Genomic DNA, 23,145 nt, shown 5'->3' on the forward strand with positions numbered 1-23,145 from the left:
CCCCGAACCAATGTGCTCACCCGGTTGGCGCTGGTGTGTCCTGGGCCTTCCCCCGGGGTCCCGCATCAACTGGTTTCCTGGGACCTTATGGCTAAATGGGGGGCTCTTTCTAACAACCTGACCAACCCTGGCTTCAGGGCCCCCAAAGCGCCTCCTGAGATAAAACGGAGTAGCCCACAGTGGAGGCAGAAACACTTTCTCACTGATTCAACTATTGGGGCCAGGACCCCATTTGAGCTCTGGTGGTGAAGTTTCTACTGGACGAAAGCGATGAATCAGGTGTGGCTATTTTAAGGGGGGGAGGGGATATACTGGAAGACCCCCGATGGCTCAGAGAACTGACTCAAAGGGAGATGCGGAGTGGCCACTCCTGGGTGGGCAGACATCAGAGAAGCGCCAGAGGCCCTGGCCTGCAGCTCAGGGGCCCAGCCTCTGGGCAGCTGTTCAGCTAAGGCGGCCACTTGGCCCCGGATTCTTGCAGGCTCTGGTGTGGGCCTGGGCAGGAGGGTCTGCTGGTCTAGCTTCAGCCAGGAGCTTCCATGCCCTGTGGCCAGCGGTGGCAGGGCTCAGCCTGAGGGCTGGGGTGTCCCAGAAGGGGGCTCATCATGAGTTGGACAGGCTTCTTGGTGAGTGTCTTTGTCTAAATGGGGCCCAGCAGGGGTGGGGAGAGCATGCTCAGCGTCAGGCGGGAGGTGGGTTGCAAAGGAGATGCCCATGCTGTGCCCTTCAAGGAATCACCTCCCTGGCCAGGCTGTCCACCAGCCTGCCAGCTGCTGCTGATGACAGAGTCAAAGGCCCTCTGGGTGAGCTGGAGGGGCTAAGGGGTATGCAGGCTCTGGCCCATGCTTCTGGGGGGCAGGAATAAGTGGGACTGAGGAGCTGCATACTTCAACCCACTAACTCAAGTGGAGAGGCTGACGGGGGAGGTCCTCAGTGGGCGGGGTCTCCCGGACCAAGAATGCTGGCAGAGGCCGGGACAGCGGTTCGCACTCCATGCACGGGGGCCTCCAGCATCTGGGGTTGTGGGTCAGGATTCCAGGCTGGTGTGTGTCCTGGGAACTGCAATTTAGTCTAGTGGCTCCACTTGGGAACCTTAGCAGGTCCGATAAAGCAAAGTTTGTACTCCTATGTTGAGTGTGAGACACTTGCTATTGGAGGGGATGAGAATTCATTTCTGGATGAGGAGTGATGACGATGGGGATGGCGATGATACAGGCAGAAGGTGAGGCCTTTGGTCTGGGGGTTTGCAGGTCAGTTTCTCACTCATTTTTCTCCCAGGCTAAGGGGACAGCACGTTCTCTCTCCAGCCCATGCCCCTCTCTCTCCAGGCACCCAGGAAAAGGGGTGAGCAAGTAGCATGCTACTCTGGATCTGAGCTCGTCCTGACCCCACCCCTCCTAGGCCCCCCTGGTTGCCTTCTGCTGGAGAGCTGGGCAGGCCAGGTCCTGGGAGTTTGCCCTGCAGGGGCCGCGAGAGGAGCCTCTAATCGGTTCCTGCATTGCTTGACCCCAGGACATCCTAAGTCAGGGTGGACATGAATAGGCCTGACCTTTGGAACTGAGTGGGTGGGAGAGCCAGAGAGAAGCCACCAGGCTGGTGGGCAACCTGGCCAGGGAGGCGATTCCTTGAAGGGCACAGCACGGGCATCTCCTTTGCAACCCACCTCCCGCCTGACGCTGAGCATGCTCTCCCCACCCCTGCTGGGCCCCATCTAGACAAAGACACTCATCAAGAAGCCTGTCCAACTCATAGTATCCAGGGGACAGAGCAGCCCTTGCCTGCCAGGTTAGTTTGGTGCCAAAGCACCCAACTCACAGACATCAGGTGCTGGCTAGTTTATGCCTATAGCTGGCCACCCTCCAGAGGCGGCAGGAGATCGGGGGGAGCAGAGGGAAGGAAGTAAGCAGCCCCCAGTGGGATGTGGCTCCTTGGCTTGGCTGGGCCCCAACCACTAGTGGCCTCACATGTGCTAGCATGCAGATCCACGTTGGGAGTTGGGATCCGTCTGCACACTGGACATGCGTCCCAGGGGGTACCAGGTAGGTGCAGTGGGGAAAATGGTACATGAAGCACTTGAGGGTGCTGCATGGAAAAGTGGTGGCTGAGAAGGCCTGGAGATGCAGGGGTCCCACAATTTATTGAGCACCTTCCCTGCTATCTGTTACACCTCCTCACTCCAACATCTGTTGTCCGGTTAGTAAGATGTGCAAACCCCAGATCAGAGAGACTGTGTACCTTACCCAAGGTCACACGGCTAGGGAGAGGCGGAGTGGAGACTTGAACTCTGGCTTCCCAGACCTTTGCTTGCTGTCTAACACTGAGTAAGTGTGTAAGAGGCAGGCCGGGCAGAGGAGGAGGCCCCCCTCTACTATTGGAGGATGGGCCTTGAGTTCCTTGCCTGCAGTGGAGAGTTCCTTGAGCAAATGGCAGATTCACAGCCAGTTGTCAAAAGCAGTACAGACAAAGTCTGTATTTCCCCCAAGGGTAACAGCTTGCAAAACTGTAGTGCAAATCCAGCTGTAGAACTGAAGCTCCCAGAAGGGGAGTTGGAGGAGAGGAGCAAAGGGGGAGGGGACCTAAAGGGCTGTGCTGGAAGATCAGGGGACTGGGTGGTAGATGTGGTGTGATCCCATACATCTGAGGAGGTATGACCCTGTACCCCGAAATCACACACTGCAAGCCACTGTTACTTCAATGAAAATAAAGAAACAAACCACTAGATAGATACTGACTTTGGTACAATCTGTCCTTATTGACTGTTAGACACGCGTATTTAGTTTGCAGCTGTTGGATCCCATGTTAACTTCCTTCTAGAATGTCTGTCTTCCTGTTCCCTTAACACTTTTCATGGCCCTCCCCCCAGACTCACTTCACAGACCTGCATGGTCTCGTACTGATCCAGGGGTGGGGCGGAGGAGGGCAGTAAGGTGCACTTGGAAATGTAAGGGGTGGCTTGGGGTTGTCACAACGCCTCGGGCCAGGGACACTGTGTCACCCACAGTGAAGGCGTGTCCCCTTGCAAATGACCATCAGCAGCGGAGATCTGCAGCCAAGATCTGGTGCAAGTAGATCATTCTGCTGTCCAGCCTCTCCATCTCGCTGCCTGAGGGGTTCATTCTGCCGGGAGGTGCCCTGTGCTGAGCAGGATTAGGTGGGATGTGACGTGTGTTATTACTGCCACCTCGAGATGCCCTTAAGGTGGGGTAACCTTGGGGAGCAGCATGTTGTTAGAGATGATTCACGGGTGACTCACCCCATGAAGAGGCACCCGCGGGGATGTGCTCTGACAGGCCAGTTCCTGGGGGAGGATCTCCAGGGAACAGGCAGAACAGAACAGAGGCCGAGCCTGGTGAGGAAAAGGGGCCGCATCACGGCTCTGATTTCAGAACACAAAATCATTCTCTCAGACCTAATACCTTTTCCAAAAATCCACCTATTTTTAAAGTTTTAGATTTACAGAAGTTTTAGTTATACAAAAGCGACAGGACAGAGCCCCCTGCCCACACTCCCCCAGCCCTGAGTCTCCCGTTAAGTTCTCTCCTTGAAAGGGGCGGGGTCGCACTGCATGAGTCAATATTGACACAGCCACTGGGTTTTGAGCAAACCCAGCTGGAGGTGCCTGGTTCGAGGTGCTGCGGCCTACACCTGTTGCCTATCCTGTTAGAAGCTCTAAGCAGCCAGGATGGGGATCATGTGGATCAAGTTCAAATCTGCATTCCTCAGGCAAGCGAGGTCTCTGGATGGCAGCTTGCAGGCATCCTTCCAGAATGAGGGGAGCTTGCTCGGTGAGGACCAGGACTGATGGTTCTAGTGGTGCTGGGGGGGAGTCAGGTCCATGCTGCAGGACTTTCTGTGTCCTCTGTCCTGGCTGTGTCCATCCCCCTGGTCATGTCCCCATGCTAGATGCTTCTCTGTGGCTCCTGGGGGGGGTCTTGCACTTGGCTACCCCTCCCAGGTGGCATCAAGCCTTTCTCCAGCCCAGTGCCCCACAAACTCAATTGATCTCACGGCCAACTGTGCTCCCCTCTCCCCAGTGAAGGGCTCTAGGCACCTGCTCACAATGCCACCATGCTGCTGCTCCAGGTGGAAAAGCCCAGCCCACCCCAGAAGATCTGCTTCCCTCCTGCAGATGGGCCCTCTGGGAGTCCACTCTGCATCTCCAAAGCACCTCCCAGTAATCCAGGTGCCACCTGCCATGATTAGGCACAGTGGGGATCCCAGTTCTTAGTTTTGTCACTCAGCCACGCCCCAGTTAAAATTTCTGGAGGGCTTCCCCTAGCTCTCAGGAGTCAGGGTGAAGGCACCACCCCCTAATCACCACCCCCTAAGCTCCTCAAAGTCCAGTCTGACCTGCGAACCCCCAGGCTCAGCCCTCTTCCTGCTGTCTTCCTCCCGGTGCCTGTCTGCTCTACTCTGCAGGCTTGCTCTCTCTCCTCCAGGCCTTTGCACTACGCCTAGAAGACCCTCCTGCTTAGGGGGCACTCCTGCTTGGGGGGCACTCCTGCTTAGGGGGGCTCCTGCTTGGGGGGCACTCCTGCTTGGGGGGCACTCCTGCTTCGGGGGGCTCCTGCTTGGGGGGCACTCCTGCTTGGGGGGCACTCCTGCTTAGGGGCACTCCTGCTTAGGGGCACTCCTGTTTGGGGGGCACTCCTCCTTGGGGGGCACTCCTGCTTAGGGGGCACTCCTGCTTAGGGGCACTCCTGCTTGGGGGGCGCTCCTGCTTGGGGGGCGCTCATGCTTGGGGGGCGCTCCTGGGCACACTTCCTCTCCTTCCTTGAACGCCTTTTCCTCCAGGCGCCTCCCAGATGGAGTCGTGTGTCCCTGTCCCGGCACCCCAGACGCCCAGCCACGTCCTTCTTCATTCCCCTCCCTCCCCGCGCCTCCCTCGCGCCGCGTGTCCACCTCCCGCAGCTCGGCGCGGACAGCGCTCTGCACGCGGCGCCCGCGGGGGGCGCGCAGGCTTGTTTAAGAAAGTGAATAAACACACAAAACAACACAAAGTTTTCCAGGCGAAAACCGGGATCTGAGGCTTCCTCCAGGGGGTCCTCCGGCGGGACACCCGATGGGGGGCGGGGGGCGGGGCGCGCTCCGACCGGCAGGGGGCGCCGCGGGCGCCCGCCCCGCCCCGCCCCTCCTCGCCCCGGGGCCCGCCCCGCCCGCCGCGGCCCCGCCCCCGCCCCGCACGGAGCCCCGCCCCGCCTCGCCCCGGAGCCCCGCCCCGCCTCTCCCCGGAGCCCCGCCCCCGCCGCTCCCCGGAGCCCCGCCCGCCTCGCCCCGGAGCCCCGCCCCCGCCGCGCCCCGGAGCCCCGCCCCCGCCCCCGCCGCGCCCCGGAGCCCCGCCCCCGCCGCGCGGCCCCGCCCCCGCCCCGCCCCCGCCCGCCCCCGCCGCGGCGCGCGCGCGGGCCCGGCAGCATGGCGGCGGCGGCGGGCGCCCCTCCGCCGGGAGCGCCGCAGTCTCCTCCGCCGCCGCCGCCCGACGAGTCGTCGGACAGCGAGCCCGACGCGGAGCCCGGCTCGCCGCAGAAGCTCATCCGCAAGGTGTCCACGTCGGGCCAGATCCGCCAGAAGGTGAGTCCGCGGCGGCGGCCCGGGCGCGCGCCCCTCGCGCCGCGGCGGCCCCGCGAGGCCCGGCCCGGCCCGGCCGCCTCAGGCCCGGCCCGGCCCGGCCCGCCGGCGCCGCGCCCGTAACGGGCCCGACGCCCGCGGCCCCGCGGAGCGCGCCCTGCGGCGGGCGGGCGGGGCGGGCGGCGGGGCGGGCGCAGGTGGGCCGGGCCGGGCCGGGGCGCAGCCCGCGGAGACGCAGGCCCGGCGCGCGCCGGGAGAGCTGAGGGGCGCGCCCCGCGGACCCCCGCCCCGCGCCCCCCTGCCCCGCGGACCCCCGCCCCGCGGACCCCCGCCCCGCGGACCCCCGCCCCGCGCCCCCGCCGCCCGCGCCCCCCGCCCCGCGGACCCCCGCCCCGCGCCCTCGCGGTGTCCGCGCCGAGGGGGCTGCGCGCCCCGGGCCGCCCGGCTGCCCGCGCCCCTGCCCGCTGGGCCCCGCCGGACCGCGGCGCGAGGACGCGTTTCCTGCGGGGAAAGTTGCGCCCTTTGTTCCCCGGTGCGGGTCCCGCGGAGCGCGGCCGCGGGGAGCCCCCGGGGAGCCCGGCCTCCGCGGGCCGGCGGCGGGCAGGTGGCAGGGGCCGGGCCGGGCCGGGCCGGGCCAGCCGCGCGGACGCCCATCCCGCCGCGGGGCGCGGCTGCCGGGCCGGGCGGGCTCAGCGGGTGCCCTCAGGCCCCCCCTCCCCGGGCCGCTCGACGCCCCCAGCAGCCCGGGCCGCTCGACGCCCCTTTGTTTCGGTTAAGTTAGGGCAGCAGCTCCTCGCCGCCGCCACCCGCGCGGCGACTTCTCTCGGGCGGACTCTCTCGGTGCTGCTGTTTATCCGCGGAGTGGGGGGTTGTTGCTCCCCACTTACCTCCCTCTTTAGGAATCGGAAATGCAGGCCAGGGGCCGAGAGGTCCGCCAGGCTGTCACAGGAGCCAGGGTGGGCAGGATGTCAGGGAGATGAGGGCTCCAGGAGGGAAGGCGGTTTCTCCTGGGGCTGGACACCTGTGCAGCTGACATCGACACTTCGCTGATGGCCTAAGTGCCTGCAAGTTCAGGGGTGAAGAGGTCTCCCCTTTACCGTGGGATCTTGAGGGAGAGTTTGCCAGGTTGAGTGGGGGAAGGAAGGACTTTCCTGAAACTTGACCACTGTGTGGGGATTTAGGCATCCCGGCTCGGTTAGAAGGTGAGTGGGTTGGGTTGGGTGGAATTAGGAGGAGGCTGGACAGGTAAGTTGGCAGCACAGTGAGGGCCTGGTCTTGTAATGGGGTCTTTCGCCTTGGGCAAGAGGGGGCCACAGAGTGTCGTTCAGAGTGTGGGAGCGAAGTGCTTTTAGGAAGCTCTGTCTCCCAGTGGCCCTGAACCTTCACGGGGTCCTGGAGCCTGGCATGTTGGCTCGGTGTGGGGTGGAGCGTGGGATTTATAGGCGTGATTAAGATTTATATCAGATTCCAGTGCCTCTCCAGAATCTCTTCTCTGGTGTTCCCCCTCCTAAAACAATAGCTGCTGCACCAGCTGTTCTGGCTGAGGAGTGAAGGGTAGTGTTAAAAATACACCCCGAGGACTTGAGTTTCCCAACACTGTCACGTCTGCTGTGCAGAGAGCCTCGCGACTTTCCTTTGGGTGGTTGGAGATGTCAGGATGTGGGACACAGGAGGCCACTTGTGAGATCCCCTGCTTCTTTCTTTCTTCCCTTTTTTTTTTTTTAAGCAGATAAGCCGTGGAAATCCCTCTGGCATATGATGCATAACAGAGATATCCAAAATAGCATGGGGTGTTATTCTGGGTCCAAAAAAGAAAGACCAGACCCATTTTTAAATATTTAAGACCAAGGGAATTGTATGCAGGGAGTGTTGTACTGTGACGAGGAGAGAGGAGAAACAGGAGGCAGCCCGAGCTGGGCGAGGCCCCATGCTTGACTCCAGGAGCCATGAGCCGAGGCTGGAACCGTCCTGGAGCCTTTCACTGGCCAGCACTGCTGCAAGCTCACCCTTCCTGCTCTTGCTTGGGGCCCCATGCTGCAGGGGCCAGCCGTCCCCCTCTCCCCCCATTTGCCATACAGTGGAAGAGCGAGGACAAGCTGAGGACAAGCTCAGGACCAGAGCTCTTGGTGTGTTAAATTTTTCAAATATTGGTCCTGGGGTCTCCCCGGTGGCGCAAGGGGTTAAGACACAACCTGTGAAGCTGTCCACAGCCTCTGCCGCACGAGTTTGATCCCCAGCCAGGGAGCAACCCACATGGCGCAGCAGACCTCTCCTGTCCCCGCTGCTCCCCTCAGCAGTGTGTACTTCAGTCAGTCTGCCTGTTCTGCTCCCCACTCTGTCTCAGGTGACTCCTCTCACCCCTTACACCTCTGGCCTGTAACTCAGATCTTGTATGCATAAATAAATAAATCTTAAAAAAAAAAAAAAACAAATACTGGTCCTGTGTAAGTGAGGGCTGTCTGAAGGGGGCAGGGGCAGGAAGTCTCTTATGATCGTGCCTGTCAAATTTTGCTGTGCCGATGTATCCCCTGGGGGGTCTTGTGAACAGGTGGATTCTGGTTGAGTAGGTCTGGGGTGGGGCTTGAGTGTCAGCGTGTTTATTCAGCGGAGGCACCTCAGCTGCTGGCCAGCCGTCGGCCAGACTTTGAGGAAAAAGACCTGGTGACGGGTATAAGGAGACGCCTTGCCAGATTCCAAGTAGGTCTTTACCTCCCGAGGGCCTTCCCAGACCGCCCCCTGCCCCGGTATGTATGTGTGTAGTAGCTTCGCGTGTGTAGATTTGGGTCAGTCGCTTACTAGTTGGCGTCTCACACGTGTCTGCCACGTGTTCTAAGTGTCCCCAGCAAGCTCTGACTTCACTCGTTCATGCTTGCTAACTGCAGTGCACGACAAAGATCCCACAGCCTCGCCTGGCTGGGGGGAAGAAAGAAAACGGTGTGGGGAAGTCCACTAGTGCCTTAGCGGGCCTGTGGAGTTTGGGCGAAGAGCAGCGTGATTCTGAGAAGCTTGCCAGTAAGACAGAGTCCAAGTTGTAGAAGAGTGTGTAAAAGTTAGCTTGTTGGACTTTGCAGAGAAAGGGGCTATATTCTTGATTTCAAATGTAAACAGCATTTTTTTCGTTTGTGATATGTAGACTACTAGGAATTCGGCAAAAAGTTCAAGTTGTAAAAGATTAAAAATAGCAACTTTATTAAGATCTAACCCACACCATACTGGGGTCTCATTTAAAGTGTCTGGGTCAGTGGTTTTGAGTAACACTCACCGTTGTGCAACCATCACCACAGTCAATTTTAGAACATTTTTATCACCCCAGAGAGAAACCCCACAACCATTAGCATTACTCCCCATTTCCTCCCAACTCTTTCAACTGTAGGCAGCTGCTGGTCTACTTTCTGTGCTTTCTGGGTTCTGGATATTTCCTATAAACAGAAGCATGCAGCGCGTGTCTGGTTTCCCTCACTAGCACAGTGAGTCCAAGGTTTTTTCATGTGGTAGCACAAGACTCTTTTCCTTTTTATGAGTGACTAATATTCCACTGGCTGGGTACATTATGTTTTACTGCCATTCACCAATTGCTGGATTTGGGGTTATTTCCACTGTTTGGCTAGGCCAGGTCGAGCCTCTGTGGATTTCCCTGCACAGGCTTTGTGCAGATACAGGTGGTGTTTCTCTGGCACGTCCCTGGGAAGGGGTTTGCTGGTCACATGGCTGCTCTAACCTCAGAGCTGTGGCTCCTCCGTTGCCCAGGGGCTGGGCCTCTTCACAGTCCCACCTGCCACGGACGAAGCAGGACAAAGCTTCCAGTTGCTCTGCTTCCTCAGTTATTACGTCTTTTTGGTCAGTGCTATCCTCAGGCAGGTGATGGGGGTAGAAGATTCTCAAAGTTACCCCCACAGGAGCATTTAAGAGCATTTAAGGCTTCGGTAGCAAAGCACGCTGGCTCATACTCTACTCTCGTCCTTCGGAGACTCACTATCCCACACAAGTATCTCAGCCTCTCAAGACTTGGTTTCCTCATCAGCATTGGTTCTGGGGTTGCCAGTTGTGACAGGGATGTTGGCTGTGAGCTCCTGAGCCTCAGGGTCCATATCTGCAAAATAGAAGCGGCAGTGCTGGTTCCCAGGTCCGGAAAGCAGAAATGACGACTCAGAGTTAAATGGGATAACCGGAAGCATCCAGTGAATGTTGCTTTTATGATTGTTTCTGCCTTTTTGATTGTTCACTTTTTGTTCCCTAAATAGTAGCCGCCTCCCTGAAATCTCCATTCCCCAGCTCTTGCTGATCTGGGTGAGCCTCTCCACCAGCCAGAAGAACAAATAGAAACAAATCTGGCAGACAATCTGTAATAAACTTTTTTTTTTAAAGATTGATTTATCGGACACTGGTGGGAATGGGGATACTGAGGGCTCGGTGTTACTTTCCTTAGTTCACAGATTCAGTTTACCTCAGTAAATACCGGACACTGGAACTTCCCCGAGGGCTGTGCTGGGCCTGTGGGTGCCTCAGTCACAGCACAAACACTCCCAGGCTCATTGTCTGCAGCCCAGACAGGCCATAACCAAACTATCGATGATGTGTAGTGGTGATGGAGGAGGGGCTGGGGCCTTGAGGGCTTGAGGGGCCCCTTCCACCTGCTGCACAGGGAGGTGTGGGGAGGGCTGTGGCCTGACAGGGAGTGACTTGTGCAGAAGGCGGCTGAGTGACTGGAGAGCTGGCTGGAGAGCTCTGCAGAGAGATCTGCAGGATGATCTAGCCTCAGGGGAGGGGAGGTCTGTGCAAGCCAGCTTGGCATTTGGTGCTGCTTTTACCAAGGGTCTCTGGTGTTCACCTGGAACATCAGAATGTGATCTCATTAGGAAATCGTGTCTCTGCAGACATAAATAAAGATCTTGAGATAAAATCATCCAGCATTTAGGGTGGATTGTAAATCTAAGGCCTGGTGTCTTTATAAGAGAAAGAGGAGGGCATGGTGGGCCCAGAGAAGATAGCCCTGTTGAAAGAGCCACTCAGAGTAGTGGGTGGAATCTTCCTTGGGTCTTTGAGAGGGAGCGTGACCTGGTTGACACCCTGATCTGGCATTTGACCCTCCAGAACAAAGACAAAGACGGTGCATTTCTGTTGTTCAAGCCGCAACTTGTGGCCCTTGGTGTAGCAGCTGCAGGAGACCGATACCAGCCATGTTTTGACCAATGGGGGTGACGAGAGGCTGAGCTTGGCGAGGCTGTCAGAAATGCGGGGGACCTGAAGTGTCTGGTCTGCCAGCGCACAGCAATTCCAAAGCCAATTCCAGGGATGAGAAATAGGACTTAGAGGAGTGCAGACCAGCTCAGATCCTGCCAGGCCTGGGTTAGCTTGGTGGATCAGCACGGTGCCAGCGGCCTTCTCCCTCTCTAGAGGATGAAATAACCTCCAGTTATTTTCACAAGTCAGCATGTGCATTCAGTGTCTGCGTACTAGAAAAAGTACTAGAAAAAGCAGACCCGCAGGGAGACCAGGCCACCCGAGCTAAAACCAACAGAAACAACGGCCTACAAAGACAGGTCCATGCACACGATGGCTCCGGACACCAGCTGCAGACTCTGAAGTGAGGCAGCTTATTGTGTTTAATGAAATAAAAGAACCGATAGAGAATTTTGGCAGAGAACTAGAAGCTAGAAAGAACCAAACAAAAATTCAGAAACTGAAAATTGTAATAATCACAGTTAAGTACTCAAAGGAAGCTTAGATGAGACCCAGGCTCAAAAGGTTGCCCCAAAGACCAAAACAACCCACAGGAGACATTTAACAAATGGAAAAAATGAGAAGACGGGACGTAACGGTGGGTTTGACCCTGTGTTTAATTATCACAGAAAGAGAGGAGTGAGAAAACTGGGCAGGAGCAACATTTGAAAAGATAATTCAGCCTTAGGATTTTGGTACCATCCATAGCTCCAGTGGCCCTTGAGCACAAACCATACCTGTCCCTTCAAAATAAAACGGCTGTGTTCTTAACAGAAACCATGAAAAATAGAAGTGGCTTGAAATTTGAGTGCTGAAAGAAGCTGACTGCTATGTCAGAATTCTTTACTCAGCAAAAAGATCCTTCAGAAATAAAGTTGCAATAAAGTCATTTTCAAAGTAGAAAACCAGCCTTTTTTTTTTTTTTTTTTTTTTTTTTTGGCTAGCAGACCCACACTAAGGAAACACAAAGGTGTATTTTTTTGTTTGCCTTTGGCTGGAGGAAAATGATCAGACTTAAGGAAGGAATGAAGAGCAATAAAAAGGGAATCTGTGGATAAGACCATAGATTATTGACTGTAATTTAACTGTGTCTTTAGGGCTTAACACTTGTGGAATTGAAATGCACTACAGTAGCATATAGAAAGTCAGGAAGGAGGTAAGTAGAATAAGCTGCTTTAAGGTTCTTGCATTTGCAGGAGGCGGAAAATAAAGACCAGTCAGTGCAGCCAGGTCAACAGTACTCTTGCAGTCTGTGTCGCCACCACTCCTTCGTGAGAGATGGCATGCTGTGCAAGCTAAAAGGCAAGAAAAATTGAGTAATCTGAAGGGAGGCCAGAAAGGAGAGAAAAGAGAATATTGAACAAGTGGAACACATAGAAGGCAAACAGGAAGTTGACAGACTTGAATCCCATTACTTACATTAAATGTAAGTAGACTTGACGGCTCCGATTAAAAGGCAGAGATTGTCAAGGAAGGAAACTAAACCTCACCAAGCTATGCGAAAGAGACACATTTAAAATATAATCCTATCAAGAGAGGGAAGGTTAAAATACTATGGGAAAAAAGCTCTTTCAAGCACCACGGTTGTTCCAGGGCCCCCAGTGAATGTCCGGAGCTGCAGAGTACTGAGCCTGGTCTTCACCGCGTGTTCCCATCCATCCATCCCCATGGTAAATTCATTTATAACTTGGGCATGGTAAGAGACTAACGATGATAGTTAATACAGAAGTGGAGCAGTTCTAGCAATACACTGTGATGAAAGTTAATGTGAATGTAGTCTCAGAACATCTTATGGTACTTAACTAATTCAGACTCTGATTGACTGCAGGTGACAGAAACTACATAAAGCAAAACCATGGATAAGCGGGGGACCACTGTAACCCAGAGAAAGGAGGTGTCGTTATTTAAATATCAGACAAAGTAATAGTCTTTGAGGCAGATTTGTTTTTAGTAGACATATGATATTGATAATTGAGAAAAGGTTAATAATTTCAGATATAATCATTTAAAATTTGTGTATACCTAATGTCACGGTTCGAAATACAAAAAAAAAAAAATTATTACAACTGTAGTGGGAATAAATCCACAGTCATTGTGGGATAATTTAACACACCTTCCTCATAGGCTGTTAGGACGAGCTGGCCAGAAAAATTTGTAAAGGCGTGTACATTGAGCAGCTATGCTTGACCGAGCAGACCCGCGCAGAACCCTGCACCTTGCAGTCCAGGATTGAGATTCCTGAACGCTCAGACGCATTTGTCAGAGTCCACGATGCTGGCCACATTGCAAGGCTCAGCACGTTTCAGAGGATGGAGGCGGCACACCCTGTGTTCTCTGGCTTCGGTGGAATTAAGCTAGAAATTGCTAACATAATAATCCCCATGCATCTGGAAATCTAGAAATGTATTTCTAAATTCATGCGTCGAAATATTTGAGTTGAACAAGAGCAAGCATATGCTCATAACTGGTGGGACACAGCTGGAGGTGTGTTTAGAGGGACTGTCACCACTTTAACTGCACTTACCTCAGGGGAGAAGCTGCCCTGGACAGCCACGAGCACAGCAGGCTTGTCAGGCAGTTAGAAGGAGGTCAGTGCATTCTGCTCTGACAGCATGAAGGAAACTACTGGAACATGCACATGAATGACAAGGTCAAAACCCAATTCTTGGGAAAAGCTTATGAAATTGACAAACCCCAGCCGTGGTCAAGAAAAAATAGAGGAAATAAATGTCAAGAATGGAGAGGGGGCACTTTGGACACCCCACAGCTGCAAGGAGGGTGAGGCGATGTGAACAGCTTTATGAAGTGCATTTGAAAGTCAACAAAAGGGACAGATTCCTAGAAAACACTTAAAACTGCACGTCAGACAGAACATACAGATTTTTTTTTACGGACCCATAAAATCTTCTAATGAGGAAGACCAGGCGCAGGTGACTTTACTAGGGAATAATAAGCACTTAAGGACTAAATAACACCAATTTCCCATAAACTCTCCCCTGGGGAAAACACAAGATGGTCTAGGTATTCGCTGTCATTTTATGAGACCAGAAAAGCTTGGATAGTATAAAACCTGATGATAAGGAAGGAAGGTTACAACCCAGTATAATGGTAAGCGTAGATAAAAAAATTTGTAAACAAGAGATATAATTTCAGTAGATGCAGAAAGAAACATTTTGATAAAATTCAACCTTCATTGGCTAGAGCTACATTGGCGTAAATATTACAGCTTTGTGTGCCAGGCACAGCTTCTGGGCCAACTCCGGTCCCCTTGTGAAGGCGTCCTGAGGAACTAGGCACCGTGGTGCCCACCCTGCGGCGCCCACCTGCAGGTGGCACCTCCTTCACCTGATGAGGCGTGTCCACAAACCCAGCCCACCTGGCGCTGCTTTGGTGCTGCGCTTTCCCGGCACTGGGACCGGCAGTGGACGTGCCCCTCATTTCAGCAGTCGCTCACGCCCGAGAGAGAAAAGGCCTGTGGGTTGGAAAGGAAGACACAGGTTATTATTTGCAGAGGGCGTCCTGTTTCCTTACATCTGCAGGTACGGAGATAAATTACAGCAGGTAATCGAGTGTAGCACGGTAGCTGGATACGCGGACAGTGCGAAGTTGTTTTATTTCTGTGACGGGTGCTATAAATCGCAATCTCTCCCTGGTCCTGCACAGAGCTCCTGAGCAATAGGGGTGTCTTTTATCATCACTCTTGAGCTCTTTTTGATTACACTCAGATTCATGACTCTGCGATGGCTTGGGATGGCGCCTCGGAATGCAGCTGGAGGAAGGGGCCGTGGAAAGCTGGCACAAGGGCCTGGAGCTGGAGTTACAAACACTGTCACAAGAAGGTGTGCCAGGTGCTGGGAGTGGGTGCCTCTAGAAAAAGCACAGAAGCCCCCCTTGCTCTGCTGGGACTTCCAGCTGTGCTCCCCCCATGTTAGTAAGGGTGTGGAGCGTGCACTCAGCAGCTGCTGGTGGGGACGGTACGCTGTGACGCCATGGAGAACATGTGGGCAGGTGCCCTGTGTTTCAGAGGCTCACTTAGAAGCTGCTCTAAGTGTGGCAGCGTGTGGCAGGCGTGCCCTCCAGCAGGCCCGCGCGGGGTGTGACCACTGTGCTGTTTGTGATAGCTGAAAAGTGGGAGCAACCCAGTGCCTGACAGCAGAATTACGGTACGTGCCCCCACAAGAATACTATATGTTAATGAAGACGAACTATTCCCTCCTGCTACATTAAGAATCAGTCAAGCATTCACGTTGAGTCAGAAAAGCCAGACAAGAAAATACATCCTGTAATGTTCCATTTATCTCAAGTTCATGACAGGGGGACTGTATTAAAGTATTTAAGCTTTCTGCAAGCAGAGGATTCCCAGAGACATCTGGATGACAGGAAGGGGCGGGCAGCCATGGAGGTCTCTGAGTGCTGGCGGTGCCCTTGACCTCCGTGGTGCTCACTTGGGTTCTGTTTGTGATGATTCTGCATTTTTGTTTTGTGGACTTATCTCTCTGTGTGCTGTATTGGAAAGGCTTTTTTGGAACGGATTGATAAAGGAATGAGGAGGTACTTGGTCAAAGAAGTATGCAAAGGCCCTGGGGCCGGAGGGGCCTCTGGCAAATCCAGAGGCTGAGAGAAAATTGGTGAAGCAGCTGCTGAGTGGCGAAGCCTTGATGGTGACAGGTGGGAGGCTGGGGAGGAAGCCACGGCGGGGAGCTCTGGAGTAGTGGGACACTGTTGGCTTTATTTTAGGAAGGGCCATACATAACCTGATGCAGGTTGAGAAGGTGCTCCGGCTGTGTTGTGGCTGCCCGAGTGGGTGTGGTGGACCCGTGTGAGAGGATATTGGTGGCCCCGGCCAGGGTTGAGGTGGGGTGGTGGAGAGCAGGGGCTGGGCAGGGCTTGATGAGTGCTGGGAGAGGAGGCTGGTGGGCCCCCTGGCAGCTGCTGTGGAGCTCCCCTCTGGGAGGAGGGGGAGCTGGCTCTGCAGAGGCCCCTGCTCCCCTGCTGCCTGCTTTCCCAGGTCCTGTGGGGTTCCACAGGGAGGTGTGGAGCCTTTAGGCAGGTCGGGGTGAGCCGTGGAGCCCCTGACCTCCTGATTCTTTATGGCACCTCCAGTCCCATGAGTTCCCTCTTGGCCCCAGAGTGAGCGGTTGATAGGGACCAGGGCCTCAGATTAGGGCTCTCTGCTTTTGGGGGGTGAGCAGAGGAGGAGGCCCAGTCAGAGAAGGAGGGGACTTAAGAGAAGTCCTCCACTTTAGCCCCCACAGCTCCGCGAGCTCTAGCATTCCCACTCGTTTTCTGGATATGTTCAGTTTCTCGGAGATGAATCTGTATGCAGAATTTCACTCTAATGCTAGTGAGCATTTCCGCTGTTACTAAACTCTCTTTTATCTTACCCTAGTTTTTGGTGAAGAACATCTTTGCTAGGAAAGCAAATTTATTCTGAAAAATTTTAAGAAGAAATAATAACACATTGTAGACCAAATGCCCTTGCTCCCAGCATGGGCGGCTCTTTGTGTGTTGTGGGTTTGCTTCTCTGTGTGGGCTGTAAGTAAGTGACTTGCCCAGCCTTTCAGACAGTTGTCACGGCTAAACACCTCAGCGCGTAGCCTCCCCTCTGTCTCACACCTGAGAAGTCCATCAAAATTTCCTGATATCTGATATCCCTGTCATTTTCAGATTTCCCCAGTTGAACCAAAAATGTCAGTCAGAAGTCATGCGTTGTATCTGGTGGTTGTATCTCTTAGAATAAGAGTACCCCGCCGCCCCTGCGCCCCCTGCCCAGCCTTGAAGCAGACCTTTTTACAGAGACAAGGGCTGTGGTCTTGTAAAATCTGCTTCTGGACGGTAGGATTGCTTCCTCGTGGTTTCTTTTATATCTTCTCCCTCTGTATTTGCCATAAGGCGGAAGCGAGAGGGCTGTGCTGTTTGCAGGTCGACGTTCTGGCAGCTCTCCTGGGTGCCAGTGCCCTGTCCCCTTGGGCCCACCTGTGGCTCTGCCGCCCCTGGGTTTGGTTGGTTTCGGTGCCGACAGCAGATCTTCCCATTGGCTATGAAGGATCCCCCTCTGCAGTCGGGCAGTAACCTGACTGCTCCGACCCACACCCGGGCTCGGGCTCTGACCTTCCGTGTTTTCATTTGTAAAATGGGGGTGAAACGTTGCTGCAGGTTTCCTTCGCTATCCAAAGGCAGCGTGTTTCCGCGAGACCTTCCAAGCGCCGCATGGCACCGAGCGAAGAATCGGGGAGCCTCACGCACGCGGACGCTGAGGGTCTCAGGCCCAAACCCCAACCAGTGATTCCTGTGCACATCTCCCCACCGACTTTCCACCTCATGGTGCTCAGCGTGCATGTTCATGATGCGCCACTGTGACATTTTGAGAAGACAGATACCCTCCCCCCGTGCCCCTCCATTCCACGGCGCCGTCCACATTTGTCGTTGGCTCCTGTAAGTTCTTCCCCTTCAACGGGGCAGGACTGTAATTCCTCCAAAAAAGGCAGGGTAATTGCTGGATTCTTCCCATTTAATTGCCAATTTTCAAAGTAAGGATTTGGTAGAATAGTTCCTGGATGGAGTCAAATGTGTCCCGTTCCCCCCCTCCCCCCACCCCCGCATTCACAACTATTCTTATTCTGTGTTTTACAGTCATTTTCCTTGGTGGTCACGTTGTCTCCATTTCCCCAGATAATCTCCTTCAAGCTGGTTCTGCGGCCGTTGAGGGCTTGCTGGGCTCCGCCGTCTCTCAGTCTTAGCCTGGAGGTGGGCGACTGTCCTTCCTCTCCAGGACAGCTGTGCTGTGCCTCAGCGCCTGGGCTGGCAGGTCTTTGCTCCCCTTTTTGGGGTGTATTGAAATGAGGAGAGCTTTGGTCTCTTCTTGCATCCCCATTTATTTTGTGTTCCTTTTAGGGGGTCCTTAGGACCATGTGCTTCTCTCCCCTGGCCTGGGGTCACGGGCGGTGTTTCCCGCGGGCCCTGGCAGCGGGTCTCGCGTGCTGTCTGTGTGCTTACTCGTCCCTCCTTTGCTTGTCTGGGCTGTATTTTAACTCGTTTCTTCATTTCATCCTGCATTCACTTTGGTGCTTCCTACACTTCATCGTTTTTAATTTTTTAATAGAGGCGATGTCTTCCTGTGATCTTAGCAACAAGCAGCACACATTTTCCGACGTGGTCTTGGCTTTTCTGGAAGAATTTATTTCTGATCTATGCGTGTGCTTGGTGGGGTATCTGTAATACCCACACCCACTTTTTTGTTTTGATTTTTCAGTCCTGGAGTGGTGTTTGCCTGCCTGTGGGTTTGAACTGCCCTTGGCTGAGCCCGCCTCAGAGGGACCTTGTCAGGCCACGGGCTGCCGGTGGCTCAGCTCTGCTCCGGGAGGGGCGGGGTGCTGGCGGGGGTCCAGCCTGCTGCTCGGGCCCACGGTGGCAGGACGCACCCCGGCCTGACAGCACACTGTCCTTGTGGCAGGAAGGAAGGGGCCGCTATTGTTTCTTGTTTTTAATTTGCCATTTTAACCATTTTAAAGGGTACAGCTCTGTGGCATTAAGTACATAAACAACGCTTATTGCCACTGTTCAGTTCTAGAACATTTTTATCCCCCCAGCCCTGCCCTCCCCCACCTCGGGCAACAGTGAATCTGCTTTCTGTCTTTGTGGATTTGCCTGTTCTGGGCAGTTCACGGGCCTGGAGTCCCCCTCGCGCCCGCAGTGTCCCTCAGCCGCCAGCGCGCGCCGTGCTGCCTCCTCCGTGTGGCTGAGCGACGACCCGCAGTCGGTTGGCATTTGAGTCCTTTCCCCCCACGGTGACTGCGAACAGAGCTGCGGGACGGAGCGCTGCCTGGGCGCCTGTTCCCAGCGGACGCTGGGCGCAGAACGGCCCGGGGGCTCTGTGCTTTCCCTCTTGCGGGACCCCAGACGGTTTCCACGAGCCTGCGGCTTGTGTTTCTAACGGAATTGTGAACTCGTTTTCTCTGTTTTTTTCATGTGGTTGTGGCTCTCCTCTGGGGCTGCCGGCGTCTCCCCGAACACCAGCGGGGCCGGGCGCCCCGGGTGCGTTGGCCTCTGTCCTCCTCCCCAGAGGAGGGACGCGGCCGCCCCTCGCGAGCTGGTGGCCCGCGCGCCCCTCCCCGCCGCACGCGTGGGCGGCCGCGGGCGCGGGGGGGCAGCGGTGACGTGAGCGAAAACTCCAGGCCCGGCGCCCTGCCGGCCCCGCACGCCCACGGGGACGCCACGCTGAGGAAACCGCCCCGAAGATGGCGGCGGCGCGGCGGAGAAAGTGTTCGTCGCGCCGTCAAGTGTGAACATCACCCGCCCTGAAGCCCGGCTGAGGACGCGGGCTGACGGCCTCGGCGGTGGCCGCGGAGGGGGTGAGCCGGGCCGGCCGCCGGCGCTGGCTCGCGGGGGGCCCGCCGAGGAGGGAGGTGGCGACGAGGACGCCCCGCGTGCGTCACGGGGGGGGGGGCTGGGGGTTTGGCTTGTTTTTTCATTTTCCTGCGTTTTCTGAAAGAAGCGCGCGGGGCGCGTCGCCCTTGGCCGTGGGGGTGTGGGCTGGACACGGACGGGGGCGCCCCCGCCCGCACCCCCTCTCGGCCTGGTCCTCAGTCCCGGCGTCAGCGCCGCGTGAGGAGCCGCCGCGTGAGGAGCCGCCGCGTGAGGAGCCGCCGCGTGAGGTGCCGCCGCGTGAGGAGCCGCCGCGTGAGGAGCCGCCGCGTGAGGAGCCGCCGCGTGAGGAGCCGCCGCGTGAGGAGCCGCCGCGTGAGGAGCCGCCGCGTGAGGAGCCGCCGCGTGAGGAGCCGCCGCGTGAGGAGCCGCCGCGTGAGGAGCGCGCGGGGCGGGGCCTGCGCGGCCCTCGCTTCCCTCGTCTCCACTTCTGACTCTTGTGCTGACGAAACGGAAACTTCTCGAAGCGGGGGCGGGGCGGGGTGGGGGGGGGTTCAGGGCCTTGATGTGCATGAGGCGATCCCAGGCGCCGCGCTCAGTTTCTCAGTTTCTCAGACGCGTCCTGTGCCCTCGGCGTCCCTGGCCCGCGCGAGGGTGGGCAGGGGCGAGGGGAGCGGGGCCTCGGCGCCCACGTTCCGGGCCCGCGTCGGGCAGCGCACGGGCGGCGCAGGGGTGTTACCCGAGCACGGGGCGCGCTGGCCCGCGGAGAGGCGGCCTCCGCCGGCGGCCTGCAGCGACGGCCCGTGCCGCCCGCCGTCCCCAGCGCGTGCCCCCGCGCCCCGTGGGGCGTGGGGCTCCTGGCGGGCGTTCCCGCCGCCCGGCGCCCCCGGGATGGGCGGGCAGATGGGGCAGTGAGGGCGGCGGGGCGACTGCCGTGGGCCCGGCTCCCGGCTCCCGGCCTGTGGGTGGCGGCCGCGGCTTCCGAGTTTCTCCGGCACCTGTCTGCGCTGCGGTGGAAATTTCCAGACGTGCACAAAAGGACGGCGAGGAGTTTCATCCATCACCCGCACTAAGCAGCCATCAGCCTTCGCTTGTGTTGTTTCCTCTGTCCCCAGTTCGGCACCCCAACTTTTTTCTGAGCATTTCAAGCAGATTCCGAAGCACTTTTCACTCTGTGGAAGTCGCCTTCTGTCAGCCGCAGTGCCCTTAGAGGTCAAGGGTCCTGCCTCATCGCCACATTCCCAGCACGCCTGCCTTCAAGTGCTCCATAAATATTTGTTGGACTGGAGGCCTTTCATGCCGCAGCCACGGGAGCTGCGCTGTGCTCTGGGCGCACAGAGGCTGAGGGGCCCTGGGCCTTGCTGGCCCCCAGTGTGTGTGTCACTGCGTGTGTGGTTGTGTATGTGACTGTGTGCGGTGGTGTGTGTGTGACTGTGTAACTGTCACTGTGCGAGGTGTGTGTGTGTGTGTGTGTGTGAGAGACGTGGCTTTTGCTTGGGGGGGCTCAGATTCATCCTTCGTGGTGGTGAGGATGGGTGTGCCCCCCAGAAAGTGGGGGGGTTTATGACTACAGTTACGACTATAGTTTATCTGTCTTGTAAAAAGAAAGAACGGCCAAGAAGGCCTTTTTGCAAGCCTGTTGTTTTTTGGTTCGTGAAAGTATGGAGAGAGCTGAACGCAGGCAGCCCTGGGGCTGTACCCACACCTGTCCCTTCTCGGTAGACGCGGGTCCTCTCCAGACTCTGCTTCTCGAGAAGGGAAGTGGGGTGGCCCCCGGCGGGTGAGGGTGACCTGCCGGAACAGCCAGGTGGAGCCGGGGGTCTGTGCCTGTGTTTCTGGGCGCCTTCTGGAGGGCCGTGGTCTCCAGCAGGCCCTCAGGCCTGCCAGCCTGGCTCCCTGGTTGCTGGGTCTTCCCAGAGGCCTGCCATCCTCCCCTCTGGGGAACCATTTCATCGTCTTCATTATTTCATTATTCTGGCTCATCCTTCCACTGTTTCTGCTCAAAGATTTAAAAGCAAATCTTAAAAAAAAAAAAAAAAAAGATTTAAAAGCAGTACAGTACATGCATGAACTTAAATTTTTTTTTTAAGATTTATTTTTTTATGCATACGAGAACTGGGGCACAGGCCAGAGATGCAGGGGTTGAGAGGATTCACCAGAGATGGAGTGGGGACCGGAACAGGCGGGTCTACTGAAATCCACTGCTGAGGGGAGCAGCGGGTGAGTCAGGAGAGGTCTGCTGCGCCATGTGGGTTGCTCCCTGGCCGGGATTAAACTCATGTTGCAGCAGCCGTGGGTTGCTTCACAGTGCTGTGCTTAACCCCTTGTGCCACGAGGGAGGCCCTTTAATTAATTTTTGGTAAAATGTTCAGATTTTTAACCTTTTTTTCCTCAGGTTCTCAATTTTCAGAAGCTCTTTATGGATCTAGGGTTATGGACCCTGCACAATGTTTTGTAAAAGGTTTTGCCAGAATGCCCTGTGCTGGCCACCAGGTAGCCCCTGGATGCCCTGGTGGGGGGAGGGCCGAGACTGTGGGCTTGTGGAGCCCAGGCCGAGTGCTCTGCTGGGTGCGTGCAGCTCCCGTGTTGGTGGCATTTGACATGGGTCTCCGGCACAAGTTTTTCAGCTGCTATAGGATGCCCACGCAGAGGAAGGGTGTGCCTGAGGGTGTGCTTGTGTGGGGTTGAAGTAGAGGGCCCTGGCTGGGGGTGGCCCAGGGGCCTGTGCAAGAGCCCAGGGGGCTGTGGAGGAGACCACGGAAGCCAGGGGAGTGTCATGGGTGCCCTGGACCCCTTTGCAGGCCAGGGCACTGACTTGAACCCCAAATCCCCGGGATTCTGGTTGCACTGCTGGGTGGGCCCAGCTGTCTGTGCCCCCCAGCCTGCTAGGGTGTTGTGCTGCAGTGGAGTGGAGCCGGAGCCAGCTGCAGGTGGAGGAGGGGTGGGGGATGGGGAAGGAGGGTGCCACCTGGGTTGTGGTCAGAACTTCCTGTCCCAGGATCCCCGAGCTGTGATCTGCTTTGTAACAGGCATCCCAGAAGGCCCTGGTGCACGTTTTCTGGGTCACCCTTGAGAGACAGAAGACAGGGTAGCCAGTCCTGAAGGGGTCCAGACCCAGTAGTTGGCAGAGGCTGAGGATGGGTCAGGCTCTTCAGTTGTTTTAACAAGTAAAATTGGGGCTGCTGGTGACCAGTTGGAATGGAGCGAGGTGGAATGAGTTGGTACGCCTGAAACTGCTGTCAGCTTTGATGACGCGGTCAGCCAGTGAGGACGTAGCTGGTGGGAGCAGGTTGAGAGGAAACTTCCTTGGCTGAGCCATGTTTTGGGGACAGGGCTTGCCTCTGGGTCCCACACTCAACTGGGGACAGAGCCTCTGGCAGTGACCACTCGGGAGCTGACCAGCAGCCCACCTTGATGCCACAGGGGTGCCGGGGCGGCTGCAGGGTGCTGGCAGAGGTCATTGCTGCCCCTCTGCCGCCCCTTTCAGGTTGGCTCACTGCCTCCTGGACTTAGGTGGTGGCTCCAACTCTAGACAGTGTGTCTCCATTCACAGCAAGAAGTGGGGGGTAGTTGAAGCCTCGTGCATCCATGTATCAGTAAAGTGACTTCCCCAGCCCCAGCAGGACATGTGTTGCTGGCTCTGGTGAGGCTGAATGGTGTGGCCTGAGTGGGGGCAGGGCTGTGATAACTGGCTGCACTGGGTCTGGCCTGCTTGCCCAAGGGGGTGGGTGGGGAGGCACACCCAGTCATACAGGTGGCTCCAAACCTAGGGGGAGTGGGTGTGAACTCCAGCTCTTTTGGGGGATTTGGTCATTGCACTGTGGCACCACTTTTGGCTTTCCTGGTCAGTCCTTCCTTGTATTAGTGGGGACAGCAGTGAGGTGCCTCCCTTTCTGTCAGTGGAACCTTTAATGACTTGGGGGCCCTGGGACCTGGTAGCTTTTAATTTCACAGATAGTGCATTGAAGGAGGGCCCCCCAGGGTGGTGGGACCGGG

The 23,145-nt window shown here is 56.4% G+C and overlaps 1 protein-coding gene across 1 annotated transcript in view; it reads left to right on the top strand.

Moving 5' to 3' along the window:
• Positions 1-5,412: 5,412 nt before the first annotated feature.
• Positions 5,413-23,145, top strand: part of DGKD (diacylglycerol kinase delta) — a gene marked incomplete at both ends in the record, with an annotated part of 80,674 nt that continues 62,941 nt past the window's right edge. The window contains one exon of the mRNA XM_084243312.1: positions 5,413-5,568. Within this exon, the coding sequence (XP_084099438.1) occupies positions 5,413-5,568 (156 nt within the window). The remainder of the gene's footprint in view (positions 5,569-23,145) is intronic.

Source organism: Talpa europaea, assembly GCF_964194135.1.
Source record: "Talpa europaea genome assembly, chromosome: 1".
Classification (NCBI taxonomy): domain Eukaryota; kingdom Metazoa; phylum Chordata; class Mammalia; order Eulipotyphla; family Talpidae; genus Talpa; species Talpa europaea.